This window comes from Aspergillus viridinutans (genome assembly GCF_018404265.1).
Source record: "Aspergillus viridinutans IFM 47045 DNA, scaffold_14, whole genome shotgun sequence".
NCBI classification, from domain to species: Eukaryota; Fungi; Ascomycota; class Eurotiomycetes; order Eurotiales; family Aspergillaceae; genus Aspergillus; species Aspergillus viridinutans.
In genome coordinates, this window is record NW_025091230.1 from 107,291 (window position 1) to 129,090 (window position 21,800).

General features: G+C 38.5%; 2 protein-coding genes across 2 annotated transcripts; both read right to left on the minus strand.

Moving 5' to 3' along the window:
• Positions 1 to 10,510: 10,510 nt before the first annotated feature.
• Positions 10,511 to 10,777, minus strand: Aspvir_003166 (uncharacterized protein; the record flags this gene model as incomplete). The annotated part of the gene is made up of 1 exon (XM_043274751.1): positions 10,511 to 10,777. One exon carries the CDS (start codon positions 10,775 to 10,777, stop codon positions 10,511 to 10,513), a length of 267 nt encoding a protein of 88 aa, XP_043130686.1.
• Positions 10,778 to 14,588: 3,811 nt separating this feature from the next.
• On the minus strand, positions 14,589 to 15,783 carry Aspvir_003167 (S8 family peptidase; the record flags this gene model as incomplete). Its single annotated transcript, XM_043274752.1, has 5 exons — positions 14,589 to 14,761; positions 14,818 to 14,907; positions 14,957 to 15,059; positions 15,144 to 15,506; positions 15,556 to 15,783. The coding sequence occupies 5 exons, from the start codon at positions 15,781 to 15,783 to the stop codon at positions 14,589 to 14,591; spliced, it is 957 nt and encodes a 318-aa protein (XP_043130687.1).
• Between the last annotated feature and the right edge of the window lie 6,017 nt (positions 15,784 to 21,800).

A 21,800-nucleotide genomic window follows, 5' to 3' on the forward strand; every position in this document is an offset into this window, starting at 1 on the left:
AAAGTTCTACTTAGGATAAGGGATATAGTGGACTAAATAGTAATAATTTATTAGGTTTTATTTTAATAGTATAATCCTAAGAGGAATAAGAGGGTATAATCTTTAATTTCTCTATTAAGAATATATTATAAAATCTAGCTAATTCTAGAGGTATATTTTTAAGAGAATAATATTTCTAATTCTTCTCTTCCTTAGAAAGCTATACCTCTTTAGGTAGCTTAACTAATATAAATACTATTATATAATTATAATATAGTTTCCTAAACTTTTAAGGGGTGGTTAGGGAGAAGGTTAATATCTTAAACTACTATTAATACTTTTATAGTAATAAGTAGATATGGAGGTCCTATAATATAGTTATTAAAAAAAGAATAGGACTTTCTTTAGGTTATAGATCTTAATTAATAGCTATATAAGCTTATTTAAAACTTTATTTATTACCCCTAGAATTATAGGTAATAATAGGGACCTTCTAAACCCTATAAGTAGGGATAATAAAGTTATTAACTATCCTAATAATAGGGGTAGTAAGTTTGGCTTACTATAGCTTTTATAATTTTATAAAGATAATACTAATAATATTAATCTTAGTGCAGCTATTAAGATTAGTATATATTTTAAGGCTATTAGGTAGCTATATTAGAATATAAAAATAACTAGTAATCCCTACTTCTGGGTAGGAGGTCAGAGGTATAGGTTTTATTCTAATCTCTTATTATTTTCTATAATTAATTAGACTTTAGCATCCTTTATAATATATTAATTAGTAAGATATTCTTTATTATTATATTTATAATATTTTAAGGGGTTCCTATCCTTATTAAGTTAGTTTTATTTAGGTTTTTTAAATCTTTTAAAATTACTTTAGAAGTATTTTAATAAATTACTATCTTAAGGTTTTCTAATATCCTTCCTCTTCTATTTTTATTATTTCTATAGAAAGGTGTAATATTTTAAAGCTATAGATATTATTTTATCTTAAGTATCTAGTAGCTTCTCTAAGTATTCTTAAATATAAGTATATAACTCTGGTATAAGGCTGCTAAAGAAAGCTAGAGCTTATTACTTCTTATCTTATTAAGGAAAATATTATTCTAGGGAATCTAGATAATAATAAAATTCTCTAGGATCCTTATCTAGGCATTAATAAGCCTAATATAATTTAATAATAATATTAGCCTTAATAGTTTTAGTATCTTAGATTAGACTTAAGGTCTAGTCCTTAAAGAATTACTATAAGTTTTTAGTATTTTATTATCTCTCTATTAGTATTTTATAGATTTTAATATACTATTACTGCCTGCAGGTAGAATCCATTTATATAATAGTAGTAATAATTTTAAATTTATTAGGGCTATATTTCTTCAGAGCTTCTTAGAATATATATTCTATATCTTAGAGCTATTCTTCTCTTTTCTAGAGTAAATATTTAATAATAAAGATGGAAAGATTCTTAAATTTAATTTCCTACTTATCTTCTATTAAAGAGAAGGTATTATTTTAGTAGAAGAGTTATTTAGACTTATTAACTCTTTAAATCTATTAAAGATATTTAAGTTTAGTAATTTATTATAGAATTTATTATAATTYAGCCCCCTTCAACCCTTAAGGTTAATTAGTAGGAGTAGAGGAGTTACTTAGATTAGAAGATATTTCTTTAATAGGACTATATTATTCTACTAGTAAAGGGGTAGAAGTAATAGCTTTATAGTAAAATTTAGTAGATATTATAACTAATACTTAGGTAGTTAAAGAAAAAAAGGATTAGAAATTATAAGGATCTATATTACAGGGTAGATAATCTGTTAACTAGGTAAGAATTAATAATAATAATTAATAGAAAAGAATAATAGAGAGTAGTAGATTAGTTTATAATAAAACTAATCCTTATCTTCTTAAATATTAGATAAGGGGAATACTATTTATCTTCACTGTCTATCCTAGATACATTCAGCAATGATTTAAAAGCAGCTTAAGGTATGAAAACAGGAGGTTAAAAATAATTAGGATGCAAGGGGTGGCTGCATAATTAAGTGGCTAGGCTGTAGTCAAGCCTTTACACTAGACCTTAAAGATAATAATAAATAGAAGGTTAAAGAGGTTAAAGATACTTATCTTATTAATAGTAAATATTATTACTTAATTAAATAGAAAGACTAGCCTTCAGAATATAATTAGTGAATTTATATTAATAATATAGCTAATGCATAAGAAGTAATTTAAAAATTTAAAGCTAAATTAAATTTTTTTAACTAGTATAAGGGGCCTAGGAAATCTTAACTATACTACTAAAAAGGTACTACTATAGTATAGTATAGCTAGATCTAAAGATTCTCTAAGAATAAAGAAAATATCTAATTAATATCCTATAGATAAGCTATACCCTAGGGGATAGTCTTATCACTATAATACCTAGTACTTATAGCCTTAATAATCTAGATATAGAACTATAGAATACCTACCTATACTATATACCCTATATCACCTAGTATTAAATATAAAGCATAAGCAGAGTAGAAAGCCTTCTAGTTAGTAACTATAGTATTACTACCTAGGTACTAAATTAAGGTAAGCTTAGAGTATCTATATTATAAAAAATTAGTATATAACTTACTCTATTAGAATATTAGTAATGCATAAGTAAAATATTAATAAAATAATAATAGAATATATATCTTAAGCTTTCTTACTATCTATAAGCCTATACTTAGTATAATACTACTTCTTAATATTATTAAAGGTATTAATAAGGTCTATTAATACCTAACTAATATCTAGTAATATACCTGCAGCCTATCTATACTAAGGATTATAAAAACTAGCTAATCACTAGATAATATTAGCTAAATTAATAGCATTTCTAGCTATTCCTACTATAGGCTAGCTAGTCCTAATATTAGTATATATAAATAAACTAGGATAAAATACTTATACTTTTATAAAGGTTATTCTGCCTAGAATACTAGTAATATAGAATTAAATTATTAGCCTTAATATAGTAATTAATCTTAAATAAATATAGATCTAGAGGATTCTAGTTCTTAACTAAAGTTCTTAAATAGTATATACACTAATATTAGGTTGCTATAAGGGTAATAAAAGTAATAATAGGGGTTATTATAGTTATTTTAACTTTAGTTTAATAGATAAATAGGACTTTAGTTTAATAGATAAATAAAGATAAAAAATATTAATAATACTAAACTATAATAAGACTAAAATAGTATAGAAAAGAGATTAAAACTATAATAGAATATTACTCTTAAGGAGCTAAATAAAAGTAGATACTAACTTATATAAAATTAGAGAAAAGTAAGTAAAATATAATAGAAGGGAGAAAGAGATAAGATTATAAATAAGATATTAAGTTATAAGTAAAATAAAAATAATAAAGATATAATATAAAGTAGATACTATCTTAATTATCTATAATAATATTATTTATAATATCACTACTATATATATAATAAATAAAGACCACTATGCATATAATAATAAAGGGAATATTATAATAAAGCTATTATAGCTTATCTCTAGTACTATTTTATCTATAAAGTACTTTATTTCCTATATTATTTATTATCCAGACTCTTTATTACTATTTTCAGTATTATAGAAGCTATTCTAATTATAACTAAGGATAGTTCCTTAATAGGAGAGGGCATAAATTATAATAGAGTATATCTAGGCCTAGCCTTTTACATATATAGTATAATTATTTATATATATAACATCATTAATAGATTACCCATACATCATACCTAGAATATCATTAAAGACCTTATATAGCTATATAAGGATGCCCCTTTGTCTAACATTATTATAGAAGATAAGGATTAGTCTTGTTCTAATATGATCTACCTTATATAATACTTTATTATACTGGTACCTTAGTAAATCGTCACCAATTCTTATTTAGTCAACAGGCTATCTACCCTGCAAGTAGATCCTTACACCAACCCGCTGCAACCCGTGAAAATAACCACCCTAATGCTAACCCATGACAGAAATGATTATTCCTTTATACCTCACCAACCACCACTAATTTGAATTGATATTTTGTAATTAGATAGACTAGATGCCAGGCTATCTAGTGATAGTAATATTTCTAGGGAAATCCTAGAAATTAGCGATTACTAAGCAAAACGGTTTCGAGCGGTTTTACCGCTGGACCTCTGGATTTGACCCTGACCCGCCCCTAATCCATTGCGGGTTCGCAACCTGGGAACCGAACCGAACCGCTCCGAGCTCGCTGAGGGTTGAATTCGATTTTAGCGGTTCGGTTATGCAACTCTATGATACCTTAATCATCAGCAGTGGATGGCTGGGGCTAATGTCCTGGCGCGATGCAGTTACTGGAAAGGTTGTTGTTTTGGGGAGGTGGGTGTTGCAGTACACCTAGCAGGAATCATAATGATAACTGCTGGAGCCTGCTTGTAGGCGTACTTCCAGTATACTGGTCTAACAGTAGAGGGGATCTTGCTTAGCTCCGCAGCAGCAAAGTTCAAAACTATTCTCAATATTTTATCTGAAGCGGGTTCTTTTGCATTTCTGATATTCTCGCCTGTGGTGGAACCAAAGCGCAAGTCATAGGAGTCCCGAGGGTTGCCCTTGAATTATATGTGATGAATTTGATTAAGCAGATATCTGTCTCTGTGGTTATAAATTCATATGAATCGATTGTATCTGTGCAACATTGAACTCACAGCTTTAATCATTGGATTGTCCCTAGCTGATCAATATCTACTACTGCCCTTCCATAGGAACCATATAGCTCTCTGCCATAAGCAGGCTGGATGCATTCATCACCGCTGATTCCTCCAGCCTCGAGTAGCCCCTATTTTCATGAGTCACTGAATCATGAGTCCCGATTCTGAGTGAATGAGCACGCACGGTTGATCCGTATATATACATCCAGTAAATTGGTTCATTACCAGAACTGAATTGAAAATTGGTGTGCAGTATGCTCTGCTCTTCTTTTGGCGGGCAAGATCCAGCCTGGCCCAGTTCAACGTGGACCTGTTCATCCTTGGCCCATCTGATTTTGATCCCCTTTAGGACGATATCTTTCTTGAAATCACCACTGCCTCCGTCGTACCATACATCCAGTTGTTCCACAGGCTTATTCTCACGCCGGAGGGCGAAAGTCCCCCACCATTACCACCAACTGTAGGGCCCATCTTAACCATGATATAGAATAATGGCTTTCTGGATAAATATCAAAATAGAGATTCATGTTTATTAATTCAAGAAAGTGTAAGAAGGGTTTCAAAAGAGACAGGATTCCCACTTATGTTTATCCCCTGTCCTTTCTCTCCCCAGCGAGAGCAAATTTGGTGCCCAGACGTCTCAGTCCTTTCCAATAGTATACATCTAGTGTTTAGTTTCATCATCTTTTCTATATTGGGTCTCATGATCTATGACATGACTTGAGCAAAGACGCATTCGGCAAGGTTACATCCCAACCCACAACTATCAACATACCGCCATGGCTACGTGGAAAGCATTGTTGCGGTTTTAGATGATATTATCATATTTATAAGGCGCGGGTTACCCATCGTGGTCACCCGAAACCAGCATATTTAAGGGTTGTGGGATGAAGTGTGTAAACCACTGGTGGATTGCGCTTGGCTGCAAAAATCTGAGGCGTTAACGGCTCATACTGGACTATAATAGCTTTGATTTCAGCTGTATCTAGATATTAATTGAATTGTTGAAATCTGAGATGGTAATGACAATGACCAAAAGTATGTGTCCTTGTGGGAAACCTCGATCACTCGGTATCCGACTAGGCGTACGCCTACTCATAGTAGGCTGGATAGATCGGTATGGAGCAATGCAACTGGGTTTAGTAGTTATTGTAATTCCTTACAAAGTACTCCCAAATCCATAGACGGCGTGTTTTACTATAGGTAAACATGTCGCTTGTTAAGATGCTCCTCAGCTTTATGTTTCATACTTTGATATTAAATGTCTTTCTGGGATACGTGACTGATTAATATAGTAATTACGCAAGCAAACACACAGACATGCTAAATCGTAATTTAAAAACCCAGGGTTAGATCTAGCCCTGCGCAGACATCTCTTGGCAGTCACGCCACCTGGATTATCTGAAGCGGGAGCTCCAAACCCAAAGCTTATCGGCGACAACCCCATGGCTGAGGCTTTTAAAATAACCATGGGTTAGGTTACTGTTTGACTCCAAGGGCGTATATAGCCCTTATCCGCATTTAGCATTAAGCATCTCATCCATCATTTTACGCTTTTCTGTGGCGATGATCAGTTAGTCTTATCACTCTCTGCCCATATTTGCTGCTTTATCTATTGCGGGAATGTGTGTTATTACATCACTTGTAGAATTCCAGGTTTCAGTCCTAGTATATTACACTGTCGCTAGTGGCTTCCAGCCACTTGTATTATAGAGCACACGTTCGATGTGACATCAAGCTACATTAGAGACAGCATATTTTGAATTTTCCTCTGAAGGTTTAGCTCAAACTCATACGACTGCTAATGACATTCTCAGTGAAATTCCCCACACCTACGGTGGGCCAGATCTCTGGTAGCCAATCAGCTGAACTTCAGGCTAAAGTGTAAATACGTGTCGAATAACAACGCGACGATACCATAAATTATTCTTACGATGGTGCAGCTTCCCTGCTGGCTACTCAGAGGACAGAGTTTGATCAAGGCTTCACTTCCCAGAAGGATCTATGAAGCTGTTGGTGAGCAATGGCGTAAATGCGTGATCATGGTCATAGTCAAACCTTATGATGAAGTTGAGTGTGTCATGGTGACGCCGATTCGTCATCGACACTAGCCATTATTTTTCATTACAACGACAACGCAGTGTATCCTTTGGACCGAATTGAGGAAGGCAATCATAAATGCATGTGTAGAAACGTCCGTCTCTCATAAAAAAGCATGGACGAGGCTGTAATCTAGTGACTTAATACTCATAACGGTGTATTGTAGACTCCAGTTTACACAGTAGCCACCAAGTATTTACCTCCTATATATTTTTTGAGACGTCCATTTAGGATCCCTACAAACAGTATAATGGAAAACAACCCAGCCGCTATTTCTTGGGGCAAAAATCATCTTTCAGTTTTTGTTGTTGGGGCTGACAATGCTTGTTGGTGGAGGGGCATGGGATGGAGTTCGATGGGACAATTGGGAGACTCTTGGTGGCAAGTCCCTTAGTTCTGTCACAGCAGTGAGTTGGGGACGCGGTCGGATCGACCTTTTTGGCATTGGTGTCGACAAATGCTTGCTACCACAAATGGTGGGAGAGACCTTGGGGTCCATCTGAGACAGAGTGGCAGAAGCTAGGTGGAGTGTTCACAAGTCCTATCCGTGCCGTCAGTTGGGGGCCAAATCGGCTGGACTTGTTTGGCCGCGGATAGGACAATGTCTGTCTTCACAAGTGGTGGGATGGTGCACAGGATCGGTGGTTTGGGTGGGAGTTGCTAGGTGGCGCTTTGCTAGGTAGCCGCCCCACAGGCGTGAGCTTGAACGGGCTGGATGTCTGGCGTGGGGACTGATAATGCTTACTATCATGGAAGGTGGGATGGAAGTGGGTGGAAAGGATGGGAATCTTTAGGGAAAGTTTGAGCTGCTACCAAGCACTGCTCCAAGAGGAGAGGAGGCCTAATCAATAGTGGCCAAAGGAGGCAGGGCTCCAGGGACAACGTTCCTTTTATCTTTAATACTTCTTAGTTTTCGATTGAATATACTCTTTATCTTAATTACCGTGTATGTTTAATTCCTTTTCACATAGGCATTCCTATGTTCATTACTCCCTGCTTAATAGCTGTGTTCAGTGGATCGGCGAGCCGTTGTTGCTGGCCAGGGAGCTGAAGCTGGGCTTAGAAGGGATTGTCTTTGTTTATCCAGATATCTCGTTCAGGTCATTCTAGGTAGTAGTTTAGAGTCTACTATAGGATTTTAAGCATGTACTCTGTTATATGAATCGAATTGATTCTTGAGAACCCACCCCAAATTCAGTCTCGTGAGCCTGTTCGATCCCTGACTTACCACACGCCAACCACATGATCCGGCCCAAGAACGTCTCAGAGGATCGGCTGCTTCAGGTCATATTCGCTATGGAGGAAGAACAAGGTATATTTCAGGTGTCACAGGGTTACCACCTTCATACCTGTCAAATTATGATCTCATTTTTGTTTGCATGGCTTGTCATACAACTAATCCTATATTCCGAGCAAGTACCGCAACTTAAGAAGCAGCTATGTATCTACGTGACTCATCATTACGATCTTCCAGACCCGGTACCATATTTCAATAGTGCAAGGTAAGGTGGATTGATCCCCTCAGAGCCCATGCCAGTTTTGCTCACTCCCACGTAGGCTTGCGGAGCGCTGTACTAATACCGCTCGCAAAGCAACTTAGGATTATATACATCCGTAAGAAGCCCCAAAATAACCTCCATGATAGACCGCAATTATGTCGATCCCATCGTAGCCGCTCTGTGCTTGGGTCCATGAGGCCTGGGTCGGCCCTGGCCTCCAAAATCAGCTCAACAACCTCGTAATTGTGGCGCTAGCACGCAACAACCAAGTGGGTAGTCCGAATTATGCGGCGTAGTATAGTGCTCGTGTGGCATCAATACGAACATTGGGCAACTCCTGAGCCGGAAGGCAAACGTGTTCGGTGCTTCAAGTTGAGCTTTGATCCATCCGGGCTAGGTAGGTCAGTCTCTGTCCAGTAGTGATTCTCTATAGTCTGTGTCTTGAGAGGTCGCTAGGCAATATATTAGAAGATTAACTTGAAAATCTATTAGTTTCATGGATGATCTACTACAAATCCTAGTAACTCTCCTAGCTCTAGGCTCGTTATACCAGAGGACCTAATATATGTCTTCAGGGTATTGTTTAAGTTTACCTAGGTGTGAGATAAGGTTAGATCTAGTTCATGCCATATATTTACCTTCTATGCCACAAGACCAGTGCCCTTAATTAGCCTTGAATTATAGTCCGTATTGTCATTGACAACCTAGTGGACAAGGGAATTAAGATTAATGCTTATATTGTTATCAACATGAGTTGGGAGATTTGTAGATTAAATGACTAATTTCGTCGTGTATGAAATCAAATTTTACTGCCGCCAGAAATACTGAGTCGGACTTTCCACAGACCTGTAGATGTTATTTCGCTTTTGTCCCAATGGCTTGCCGTATATATCTCTATCATTAGGGTCCGCCTCCTGTGCAGGACTTAACACGCTAGCAAGGACTAAGTCCTATATGGGTGACCTGACTTGGAACAGGCCTAGCATGTGTGACTATGGTGCCCTAGATCTCTAGATAGCATCATGGCTAAAGCTATGAAGGAGGGGTTAGGTATAGGTGGCCCCCTAAGACATATTTTGCATAGCCAATCCCAACGGGCGGCTGGGGTTTGTGGTTACATAGCTAGATTAGCTGCCTGTGACCAGAACACCAGGATATACAGCAACAAGGTATACCAGATGAGACCAGACCATCCCAGTAGCACATTTGAGGCTGCCTCCTGGGCATGAGGCCGTCGTCCGACATGGGGATGCCGGGGCAGGTCATGGGAGGTCCAACAGGAGCGATCGGGATGGTCAAGTAGTATTAATGATTCCGTATCCTTAGGACATAGTACAGTATTAATATCATTATTATAATATTCAATATTAGTGCACTGCGTGCGACCATAGGGAGGGTGGGACTGGCGAGATGTAATCATTATAAAAGCATACTGTGTATCTTTTATCAAAATAGTCTGCCATACTTATTGCTGGAACAAAGTTGTAAAATCATCGTATTTAAATTGACTCCATGTTTTTCTGGTTTTCTCCTAATGGCTTGCTGTAAATGGAATGAAGCCTTCATCTGCGACGTACTGGTATGTGAAGTCTGTCATGCGGAATCTTACAATATATGGACATCTGATTGTGATCATGTGAAAATCATAGCATTATTAGTTTGGTTTTGAGACATTTCAGCTTTCTTCCGTTGGTTCAAGGATCTCTGTTTGCAACACTGTCCGACGAGTCTCGAACCTGACTTTAGGCGGAACCAATTGTTTCCCAGGAAGGCGAAATTTCCTGTTGGACGCAATGGTCCGCCTATTTGAGCCAAAAAAGCATTTATTAATAGGACTTGGTCCATTCAGTTGATCTGTATTTCAAAGACTGTCGTGATGGACCAGTCTGACTGATACTGGGGAAGAATAGAGAATACGGGCGCGTTCCTGATCCTTCAAGTCGGGATCTTTCAGGACCATTCAAGGTTCATTAAGGTTTGCCAACTGGATCTTGGCCACTGTATTCTGCATTTCCATTTTCGGGAGTTCAACCGACCTAGTCTACAAGTTGATCCTGATGTGAGCAAGAAGCGCAACGCTAAGAGTGACAATGGAATATTCATAGATGTGTAGTGGAGCGCGCAAAATAATACACTTTTATGAATATTCAGCAGTTAACTGACTGACTCAAGACATATATCCTAGCCTATTCCGAAGGGCGCTTACAACTCATCCCCATTCTCAATAAATAGATACCCAACCAGGCTCCAAGCTTCCTTGATCTCCTTTTCATACTTGCCAGCATTTTGAATAGTAAGGTCTGTAAATTCCTTGAATGTAGCATCTTCACTGAGTTTACTGCTTACTAGAGCCTTGTACCAAACAGGACCAGCAGTTTCCCAGGCAAACCCTCCAATCATCTTGCAAGCCTGGTAGAAGGCATGGTTTAGGATACCAGAGTTGATATAGACGCCACCACAATCATTCATAATTAGAAGCTTTTTGAAGTCCTTCCAATGCACCAGTTAGGGGTCAGATCTAACCCTACTATCATTGTAAGCTGTCCCAGGTGCCTTCATATCACATAGAGCTCTGCCATTAATGCCATCTGCCCAAATACCTTCCCCAATCAGCCAGTTGGATTGATCTGCAGTCTGTAGATGGTCTGGATCTGTAAGGATCTACGTCGCAGGGTAGATAACCTGTTGACTAGGTAAGAATTGGTGACGATAATCAATAGAAAAGAATGATAGAGAGTAGTAGATCAGTTCATAACAAAACTAATCCTTGTCTTCTCAAATATCAGACAAGGGGAATACTATTTATCTTCGCTGTCTATCCTAGATGCATTCAGCGATGATTCGAAAGCGGCTCAAGGTATGAAAACAGGAGGTTGAAAACAATTAGGACGCAAGGGGTGGCCGCATAATTAAGTGGCTGGGCTGTAGTCAAGCCTTTACAGGATCATTCCCCTATTACTTAGTCATAATTCCAAAGATATTAGCAAGTGACTCATTCAGGGCACCACTCTGAAACCTATACTTAAGTAGGCTTGAGTACTGTACTACCCCATAAGTAAGTTTATAGGTAATGATGTCCAAATCATCTATAAAGCCTTTAAAGATAGTACTATCTCCATTACTAAAAACCATTTCTCTGCCATCCCAGAAGGCATTCAGATAGTGATTACCAAAGTGCATAAAGCCGTTAAGCTTAAGGCCTTAATCATTGACTAAGTCCTGTTTAAATAATTCAAAGTAGAAGTCATCAGTCTTCTTAAATCTGATGTAGCATTCATTTGCGTCAAGACTTGGGTCTTACTCCTCAGTGATGAGAGGGCCGCCTTCCTGGATCATGATATCATCACAGGGTGGATCAGTTGAGTCAGTTGAGTGATGTGCATTATAGATCATACAAATTAAATGGCATATAATTCCTATGACTACAGGATGTTCAGCATCATGCGCAAGTATATAGATGGATGAATCACATTACTCTTCTGTTATAGCATGCCAGGCAATAGTTTCATGGATATAAGGTGGAATGATACCTTTAGAAGGCTGCTACTGGCTCTGAGCTGATAGGAGACTCTTGCTGTGCTAGATACAGATATTTTATAGTTCCCTTGTTTTATCAATGGTAGACTGACAGGCATTAATGACATGTTACAGTGCCTGTCCCATTTCAACAATCTTCTGGTGTATATGTTCTGGTACAATGCAACAAATTAGAGCCATACTGGTTTAGTGGCATATATACACTGGCAATACAGAAGTGGCAATGTTGGAATTGAGGATCAAGAAGTTTTGCCTGCTAAAGCACACTGCCTCCTATTTATAGGATTTTTGAGGCATACTATAATAAAAATATTTAATCTTCTTTATCCCCTATGTCGTCATGACTGCTCAGCTGATGTGCAAAAGTCCTGTGGCAAAGTGAAAATATACCTCAGCCTGCGTCATATGTATTGCTCTCCACAGCCTATATTCATGGACGCAACCAGGCGAGTCATTGTTTCTTCATCTCTGGCCTGACAGACCATGTTCTGGACCTTATTTTCCTTGGCTTTCATGGATGTGATGCATGGAAAAGATCTCCTAAGTACTGTGAATTACTACTTCTGCTGTCATTCCGCAATGGTGTGTGTCTCTCCCGGTTGAGGGATCTGATTTGGTGTAGAGTTCAGATGTCGCATTCAATTGTATTCAGCACCTGATAGTGGTATGCCTTTCGTAAATCAGGTAGCTGGCACAATGCCCTGTCGATATTTAAAACTGATTTAGTTCTCTTTAGCCATTTTAGGATATTTCTTCAGCAACCAAACATCCTGGTCTCAGTCTCTTAAGGTGGCCGTTTGCAGCAATGAACCGTATTATGCTCATGCGGCCAGTTTGAGCCAAGGAATGCCTTCAGCCCAGGCGGCTCCGTTCCTAAGGTAGGTTTAAAGAACCGCCACTTCTGCATAGCTAATCCAGTTTTATGCTACAATGTAAGACCAACAGGACTTACCTCAGGTGACGTTTTCAACACGACAATCTGTCAGTGTTCGCCGACAAACGCAGTGGAGCAGGAAAGCTGCTTGGGTATTATTGCTAGTGGCTGATAAACTCTGGGATATACATAGATACTATAGCATGATGTAATAAATCATTTGGGCTGGGTGGCATGGCTATTTCCTGGCCCGAAAATGCCAGTATGAGCAGCTGCGATGGGTCCTTCAACCAGATAGGCCATTGCGTTTATGATATGATGCAAATCCATAGTAACCACTTATTGAACTCTGCGCTCGATGGTGTTGTGTCGGATGACTGTTGTAGTAATGGCATGATTAAACAACACTTTGAAGACCAATTCCCCGTACAGAATACAGTCAGTCTCCTCGTAGCTGTGGTAAAAGCCGCCACAATGTGCTTTCTTTTTTCCTTTGGACGTATGACATAGACGTAGCTCAGCTCTGTCTTGTTCTAGAACTCATTAGGGTTGAAATACATACCAAGAACAAGCTTAAGATGCATACATAATTCTAACCGAGCCGACCAACCGACCAGCTCGCCCACCTAGACCTACCTCGTCAGGTAAAGGATATACGGAACTTTCTAGAAACCCTGATTTGACGAATCCTTTCACGAGGATGCTGTGGCTCAACCCGAGAGATTTCTTCGGTCTGCAATGGTTACTGTCCGATCACAAACACCTTAACCCAGTTAAGGCCCTGCTAAGAGAATAATGGTTCAACCGCCTTATTTGGAAACGTCATTTTTCCCACATTCATTCAACATATCCCCTCCGGCAGTCAGGACCATCTGGCAAGCGTGCTGAAGGTGATGAATGTCGAATGTTATCATGAGTTGTCTCGCAACTGTATATATGGGTGGCGTGGCTCTTCTCTTCTTCACGGCAGTCTATCCGACCGAGCAAGATGATGGTGATCATGCACAGTATGTTGAACGTATCACAGCTATCCGTTTGCAGTAATTGCTCTGGGCGTGTACTCCGGATTCCCCGGTTACTCCTACCCGTCAATGCGGATAAAGTCTACTGGTAACATCTAACGTTTATGGAAGCCCTATATCATAGGTCAAACTCTTGGCAGCCTGGAATACAAAGCATACCGTTATAACCATGATAAGCATCCTAATGTCACTGCTGGAGGGACAATAACCCTAGGTGAAACAAATCTGTATAGAACGTGATATGACAAGCACGCATTTAGTATCCATTATTCCGCAACATAATCCAACATTCAGCGACACAGCTGGACATAAATTTGAGCGAGGTCAAAGGCAGCAGATATCTTGCTACCAGCCAAAGTAAACCAACATTTCCGAATTACTTACTTTCTCTGGGGGTATTTGTGCCAACATCAGGGGGGTCGATGAGTAACTGCATCGTAGTGGCCCATGCTTTTTAGTAGTGGGTATGGCCACACTCTGCGTCGCCTGTAAAGAGCTTCTTGGACAACTTGGCAGCCTCCAGACAATGCCAAATAACATTAGTAGCAGTAGGTAATCTAAGGCCAGGGGGCTTTCTTTTTGCATTCACTGCACCAAGCCCAGTAGCGGTACCCCCCAGGCCTATATTTCGAACAGTGTATTGTCTGCACTCGTATATCTAACAACCAAAAAGCGAACTCCGATCTCATTCTGATTTTAGCAAGTAAGACGTAACATTACTCAAGCCAAAGGTTCATGGGTTCAGTACAAGCAGTGATAGAGATAACGATATTCACGTAAGCAGAGAACTTTTGTTACCTGGAGTTGTTGAAACTCCTCTTTACCTCTCCTACATAGCGTCTGCATCCTATGGAACCTTCACGTTTACAGCAGCAAGGTTTGGGGTCCCAGCTTCATGTCCAGCGTAGACCCTGCATCGACCTTCGGCACGGAGCCGTAGCTGATATGTAAGCGAAGGAAGTGTAGCATTCGTGGACTGTTGGCGCAAGCCGCAAGCAAGACCGGCAATATGTGGTGTTGCTAGCACTTTTGTCTTAGAATATAGTCAGAAAATACGCTGTAAGCATTCGACTAACCCATAGAAGTTCCGCTCATTGTTGCCGTGGCACTTGGACTTGCGATGCCACAGGAGACAATTTCTACTCCAGGGCCATTGAAGTCAAGAACTGTACTCGGTTAGGTCATGTAAAGTGTTAAGCCTGAGTAAATGCTCACGTTGACCCCAGTTAGACCACTGCGGCATTGAGTCACCTCGGTCTATCGCTCCGACTGTAAGCGCATTGGGAGCCCGGGCCGGAGTGAAATCCTTGACATCTATCTAGTAACGTGTCAGCAAAACGGAAATGTTACGTGGAATCCATCCTGAGAGAGATGAAGAGATGTCACGGAAAATATAACTTACACCGTTATTACCGGCTGCCACTGCAACAATCATTCCTGCCCGAACTGCAGCTTCGACCGCGTCATCCATGGCTTTGAAATTAGGCGGTGCCCGTCCTCCAAGGCTCAAGTTCATAACTGTTCTGTTGATATTTCCGTTCCGCGCGTCTTTCACTGCCCATTCAATTCCCTGAATAATGTTTGATGTTGATGTGCTTGAGGCATTATCCGGGAAGACTTTGACGGCAACAATTTTTGCGTTTTTTGCGACCCCATATTTAGTGCCAGCCAATGTGCCTGCGACATGCGTACCATGGCCCACCGTATCTGTGTTGCTGGCACCGGTAGGAATTGTTCTGCCCCATCTTGCACGACCACCAAAATCCTATTTGAGGACAGGTCAGAAACGGTAGTATTTTAAAGGCGGCACTTACCTGATGGTCAATTCTAATGCCTGTGTCAACAATGTAGGCAGTCACCCCCTGACCAGACTCGTTGTTGTCGTAGACATAATTATTATCTCCAGGGTTAAATGGACCTCGGTGTGAGATACGGGGCAAGCCCCATGAGGGTGGGTTAGGTTGAACATTTTGGATCTGGATGTACTGATTGGGTTGGATATAATCGACCTGTTTTTTGTTAGTATATGGTGTAAAATCCATGCTTTTTATCGTGTATAAAGATGGCCTTGTGGCGGATAACAAATTAGAATGAATGAGGGCCGCCTTAATTACCAGTGGTGATTCTTTGATCGACTGTACGACCGTCGAGGAGAAAGTCCCTGTGTACCCCCTAAATGCAGGGGGAGTCTCTCCTGATGTAGTGCTCTCCAAGTGTTGGATAGAAAAAGATTCAACAGCTGGCTGAGATGGTATGCCAACTTCGTCGTTTGACTGGGACTGAATAGATTCAACGTGAGAGGCAGCTTCCTCCTCACTGATAGTTGGCTTCAAGACCACAATATAACTATTAGGGATAATATCCCCCTGGGGTACATTGCCCGTAAAACCCATATTGGTTATTTGATATAAAAGTAAACCAAAAGTCTGAAGAAATCGTCTGTCGGACGTGTTACTCGGTCAGGACAAGAAGATTTTCATTCATGGGTTTGTGAATTTGTCCTTGTTTTATATGTGAGGTTTGAGCGATGCTTGAGGCAAGATGGATTCGCATGACACGCAGACCTTTGAAGCTGAAAAATCCATGACGAAGCATGCTCGTAACTCTTACGTATCTGCTTAACATTGCTCCTCAATGGTTCGTACACCACTTATATCTTTGAAAGTTCACTGAGTTAAAATCTCTGTTTCTGTGCTACCTATTCTGTTTGCATCACTACCACTAACTTTAGCTGCAGATAGCTACTACTCTGCATTGCCAGGAGACATCATACCAGAAGGCCAAGAAGATCCATGATGAAAAATGTTTGTAGGTCTTACATATCCACTCCATTGCTCCTCAATGGTTCGTACACCACTTATATCTTTGAAAGTTCACTGAGTTAAAATCTCTGTTTCTGTGCTACCTATTCTGTTTGCATCACTACCACTAACTTTAGCTGCAGATAGCTACTACTCTGCATTGCCAGGAGACATCATACCAGAAGGCCAAGAAGATCCATGAYRAAAAATRTTTRTAGGTCTTAYATATCCACTCCATTGCTCCTYAATGGTTCGTACACCACTTATATCTTTGAAAGTTCACTGAGTTAAAATCTCTGTTTCTGTGCTACCTATTCTGTTTGCATCACTACCGCTAACTTTGGCCGCAGATAGCTACTACTCTGCATTGTCAGATACCAGACCAGAAAACCAGGAAGGCTGGCCGGTTCTACTTCTAGCTAGTATGAAATCATTTTGCATCGGGAATCTTAACGTCATGCTCTTTAGTACGTCAGGACGAGTCTGCCACGAGCTCCAGAATTGTCTGTAGGTTTAGGTAACCTTATGTTGCCCGCACGCAAGTACAGTGGTGGTGGTGGTGGTATTCATATCCTGACCCCTCGCCTTTGGCGATATGAAGGATATCCATGAAGGCTATCTCTAGCTATGTTTATTTGCTGTGAACCATTACATCCGACGAATTTAGAGCCTCGTCTTGGCCTACGGTGGCCTAAGTGCCTGATGATCTGTTCTGCAGCCTCTTTGGCTTGTGGCTTTGAAACCTCTCTGATGCCTCTGCAAAGTCTAATATAGCACCTAAGATGCTACTGTTCTATGTGGCCTTGTTTAAACCTACCTTCTTTATCTTGCATTCCCCCTCCCAGCATATCTGAGATATTGTTAAACACACTTCTGATTTTCCTCTGTACTATGTTCCGCAGGCCTTTCAGTCTCAGGCAATCTACTAGCATGTGGACTACTGTTTCTTTAGCTCCACACCCACACTATTGTTCTCCTGGAGGTGATTGTCGCTTGTCATGTATTGCCAGCCACGAGTGGCCAGTTCGGAGTTGTGTAACTAGGCTTAACTTTGTGCTAGTGATCCATACATCCACCGCGTGCGGATTGATGGTAGAGCTGTATTGATGTGGTGGAGGTGCTCTCCCTTCTTAGATGCTTTCCATTCTTATTCCCACTCTTCCTGGATTTTGTGGTGGATGTATCCTTTCTCCTATGAGAGAAGGTGCTAGAAAGGATGCATCTTGTTAGGGCCAACTGCTTCTTTTAGCTAGGTGGTCTACTATGTTATTTCCCAGATCATCATAGTGGTCTGGGACCTATTAGAGACGGAGGGGAACCCCCACGTGTTTAACTCCCTGGCTGATTAGAGGATGGCCTGGATGAGCGCAGCCCTAACTTATTCTATGAATTTACTATTACTTATAGCATGGACATGCTGTCTGTAGGGATAGTTTCTGTCTTGTGGCTAGTGCCTAGGGCCCCTTGCTTCCTCTGTGAGATCTGATAGACCAAACTAATAGCATAGTATATTACCATGAGCTCTGCAGCATACACTGACTAATATTCTATTAAATCAATGCTGATCTGCTAGGACTGAATAATATCTCCTCCAGAGTAAAGGGCTACTGCTGCGGGCCCCAGATGGTTCTGTTGGCCTGATGTGTCAGAGAACACTGCAACACTAGCTGCCTTCTGCCTAGCAGAGGCCTTTTCCTTTGCCTTCTCTCTGTTTAGTTTGATGTTAATTTTGGTAAAAGCTGGAGTCCACCACTGTGCCAGGGGCTTGGGGTCAATCTTTTCCAGAGCTTGTAGCCGGGCAAGGTCCATCATCCGCATGGTTTCTGCTAGAGGGAACTGAGAGCCTGTTCCTATGTATAGGGTCCCACCACTCCCACCAGGTGCCTTTAGCCACGTTCCAGCACCCCCCTCACCTGGTAGCCACATCAGCCCTAGACCACCCCCTCCTGCCCTTATGGGGCCCTAATCCTTGCGTCCCTGGGTCAGTTACTGGGCCCACCATCCCCAGATCACAGCCAGCACTGGTTGCACCACCCTAGTGATACTCAAATCCCCCTGTACCTGTAAGGATCCAGCCCACACTATTATAGAGGCTAGGTAACCTGCCTGCTACACTAGCCCCTATACTCCTAGGATTAATGCCTTTAGTGCATAAGCATCCCAGCAGGGCCCCAGACTAGGCTATAACCTACCTAACTTTATTATTCCTAAGGTAGTTCCCACCAGCTATTATAGTGCTAACTGCAGAGGTATATCTAAACTATAGAGATATATATTACTATATCCTAACTACTATAGCTACTATCCTAGACTACCCTCCACACCCCCTATTCCCTTAGGGCCCCTGGCACTATCTTATTCCATGCCTGGGTCCCTCTAGGAGGCCAGCTAACTAGCTACTATCTGCCCTTAGCACCCTGGGGTACTGCACTAGTAACAGTGTTGTGCGCGGAGTCCATGGTTCCCATACTAATTAGGGGTGACCATCAGGTCTACTGACCATAATTCCTAGAGTCTATAGTTAGAGTCCACATCCACTCCTAGGAGTCTATGATTAGGTATATTAAAGTCTATATCTACTCCTGGAAGTCTATAGTTAGGTATATCAGAGTCTACATCCACTTCCTAGAGTCTATATTAACTTTATTTCTAGGAGTTAATATATATACATCCTACTTTCTTTCCTCTCTCCTAGAGTTATTTTCTCTATCTACTTCTAATAATACTACTCCTATACTTTCACTCCTGTAGAGTAAGATTAGATAATTAATTTAATAAGACTAAGACTACTATAACTAATTTAAGTTTACTACAGAGGCTATAGGGGCTAAGATTTTTATAAATTATTCTTATTATAAGATATCTATACTTTCTTAATTTATATTACCTATTATCTTATATATTAATTAATCCTAGCCATCACAACCCATACTATATATAGTTAATAGAAAGATAGAGTAATATTACTATTATATTAATAACTATATATATATGCTATAGGGAACTCCCTGAATTAAGAGGGTAGAGGATAATATTATTTAAAAATCTTTTACTAAGTCTTAGTACCTCCTCTCCCACCCCCTACTATCCTATGGTTGCATCTAGCTATTAAAGATATATATATATATCTATTAATAAGGTCTATATCTATAAATCCTATTACTTATTATATATTAAGCTTTATAATAAGGATAGGAATCCCTTATAGGAGTCTTCTAGGGGAAGAAGGTAAGATTAAATATATAAGTACTCTTACTAGAACCCTTATATAAGGTATATAGTTAGAGGTCCACCCTACCTATATATTAAGTAGACTTAGAAATATATTTCTAAAGTTTAATATTATTATAATTAAATTCTCTCTATTCTCTCTATCCTTCTATCCCTAATACCTAAGTAGAGTATAGGGGCATACACTATCCCTAAGCTACTAGTAATTATATTTACTTATAAGAGATAGATAAGCATACATTAGGTTAATAAAACTAAAGAACCTATCTATAGAGAGAACTAAACTAAATAATTAATAGGGGCATCCTCTACCTAACTTTCTAAAATCTATTTTCTATAAAGCCCAGAGGCCAAACAGTACTAAAGAAGGAGTAGTTTATTAAGTATAATAGTTATATAATACTACTATAAGTAATAAGAGGAAGGTAGTAGGGAAATAGCTATATAAAAGGCTATAGATACCTCTTATAGCACCTATTATAATTATTATGGGTAAATATTAAATATAGTAAGAAAAGAGCTATATAAAAGGCTATAGATACTTAGGATAGCACCCCTAGTAAATATAGTAAGTAAAGATTAAATATAGTAAGAAAAAAGCTATATAAAAAGGCTATATAGTCTATAAGTAGAAGGACTAATAATAATAAGGAATAAGTTATAGTCTTTTTAGCCTAGGCTAAAAAATAAGAGCTATATCTCTAATTAGAACTTATACTAAGTAGGCTTTTACTAGCACCTAGGGCACTTAGCTACTACTATTAGTGCTAGAGTATTATTGGTCCTAGCTATGGAGAGTAGTATATAGATAAAAAGTAAAGAGAAAGAGAGAAGAGAACTTATTAAATAGTATCTTATATTTCTATTAAGTCCTCTGCTAACTCTGCTTACTAGATAATAGTATAGTAACTTAGGAAGGTAATATAGGGCTAGGCTTATTAAAAGAAGAATTAGTTAATAATATAGTATACTATAGTAATAGTCCCTATACTACTACTAGTAATAGGGATATTAAATTAGAGAGAGGCTATAAGAACTAGAAGATACCCTAATAGAGAGAAAATAATAGATAGCTAATAGAGAAGCTCTATATAGAGCTTAGTAGTAATATCTCTCTAGATAATATTAGTAGATTTAGATTAGACTAACTTAGAGATAATATACTTAGAATAACTCCCTAGCTTATCTAGAGTAGAGATCTTATTTATATTATCTAAATCTAAAAATCTACTATTAGAGATTATATCTATATAAAGGTAGAAGGGTTTAAGGGGGTATACTAGATCTAACTATAATAATATCTCTATCTCTTTATCCTAGATAATAACTTAGATCTTCTTTAAGCACCTTAGTATAACTTCTTATTCTTTTAAACTTAGGTTTACTTATACTAGATAATAATTATTACTATTAGAGCTATTATTATTATTATTATTATTATTATTATTATTATTATTATTATTATTATTATTATTATTATTATTATTATTATTATTATTATACTAGTTACTACTATTACTATTACTTAAGCTAGGCTAATAACCCTTACTACTATAGTTAGTAGTATATAAACTACTACTACCTAACTTAGCCCTAATATTAGTCTAATAACTACTATTACTATAGCTATCTTTACTACTAGAACTATTATTACTATATCTATTAGTATTACTATCTCTATCTCTATTACTAGATCTATTATTACTTAAGGAGCTAGAGCTATAGGAGAAACTATTACTACTATAGTAATTATTATTAATATCTATCTTATTATCTATATTATTATCCTCTAATATAATATACTTAGCTAACTTAAACTATTTTAACTATATTAGTTAGCTAAGCTTATAATAGTAATATTAGCTAGTCTTTTTAGCTAGAGCTAAAGCACTAATTAATATCAGCCCTAGCTAAAAGATAGAAAGATAAGATTAGATAGATAATGCTTTACCTTCCTAGTAACTATAGCCTAGATAGTATACTTTTATCTCTTATATCTCTTAGTTAGTAAACCCTAGTAGACTTAC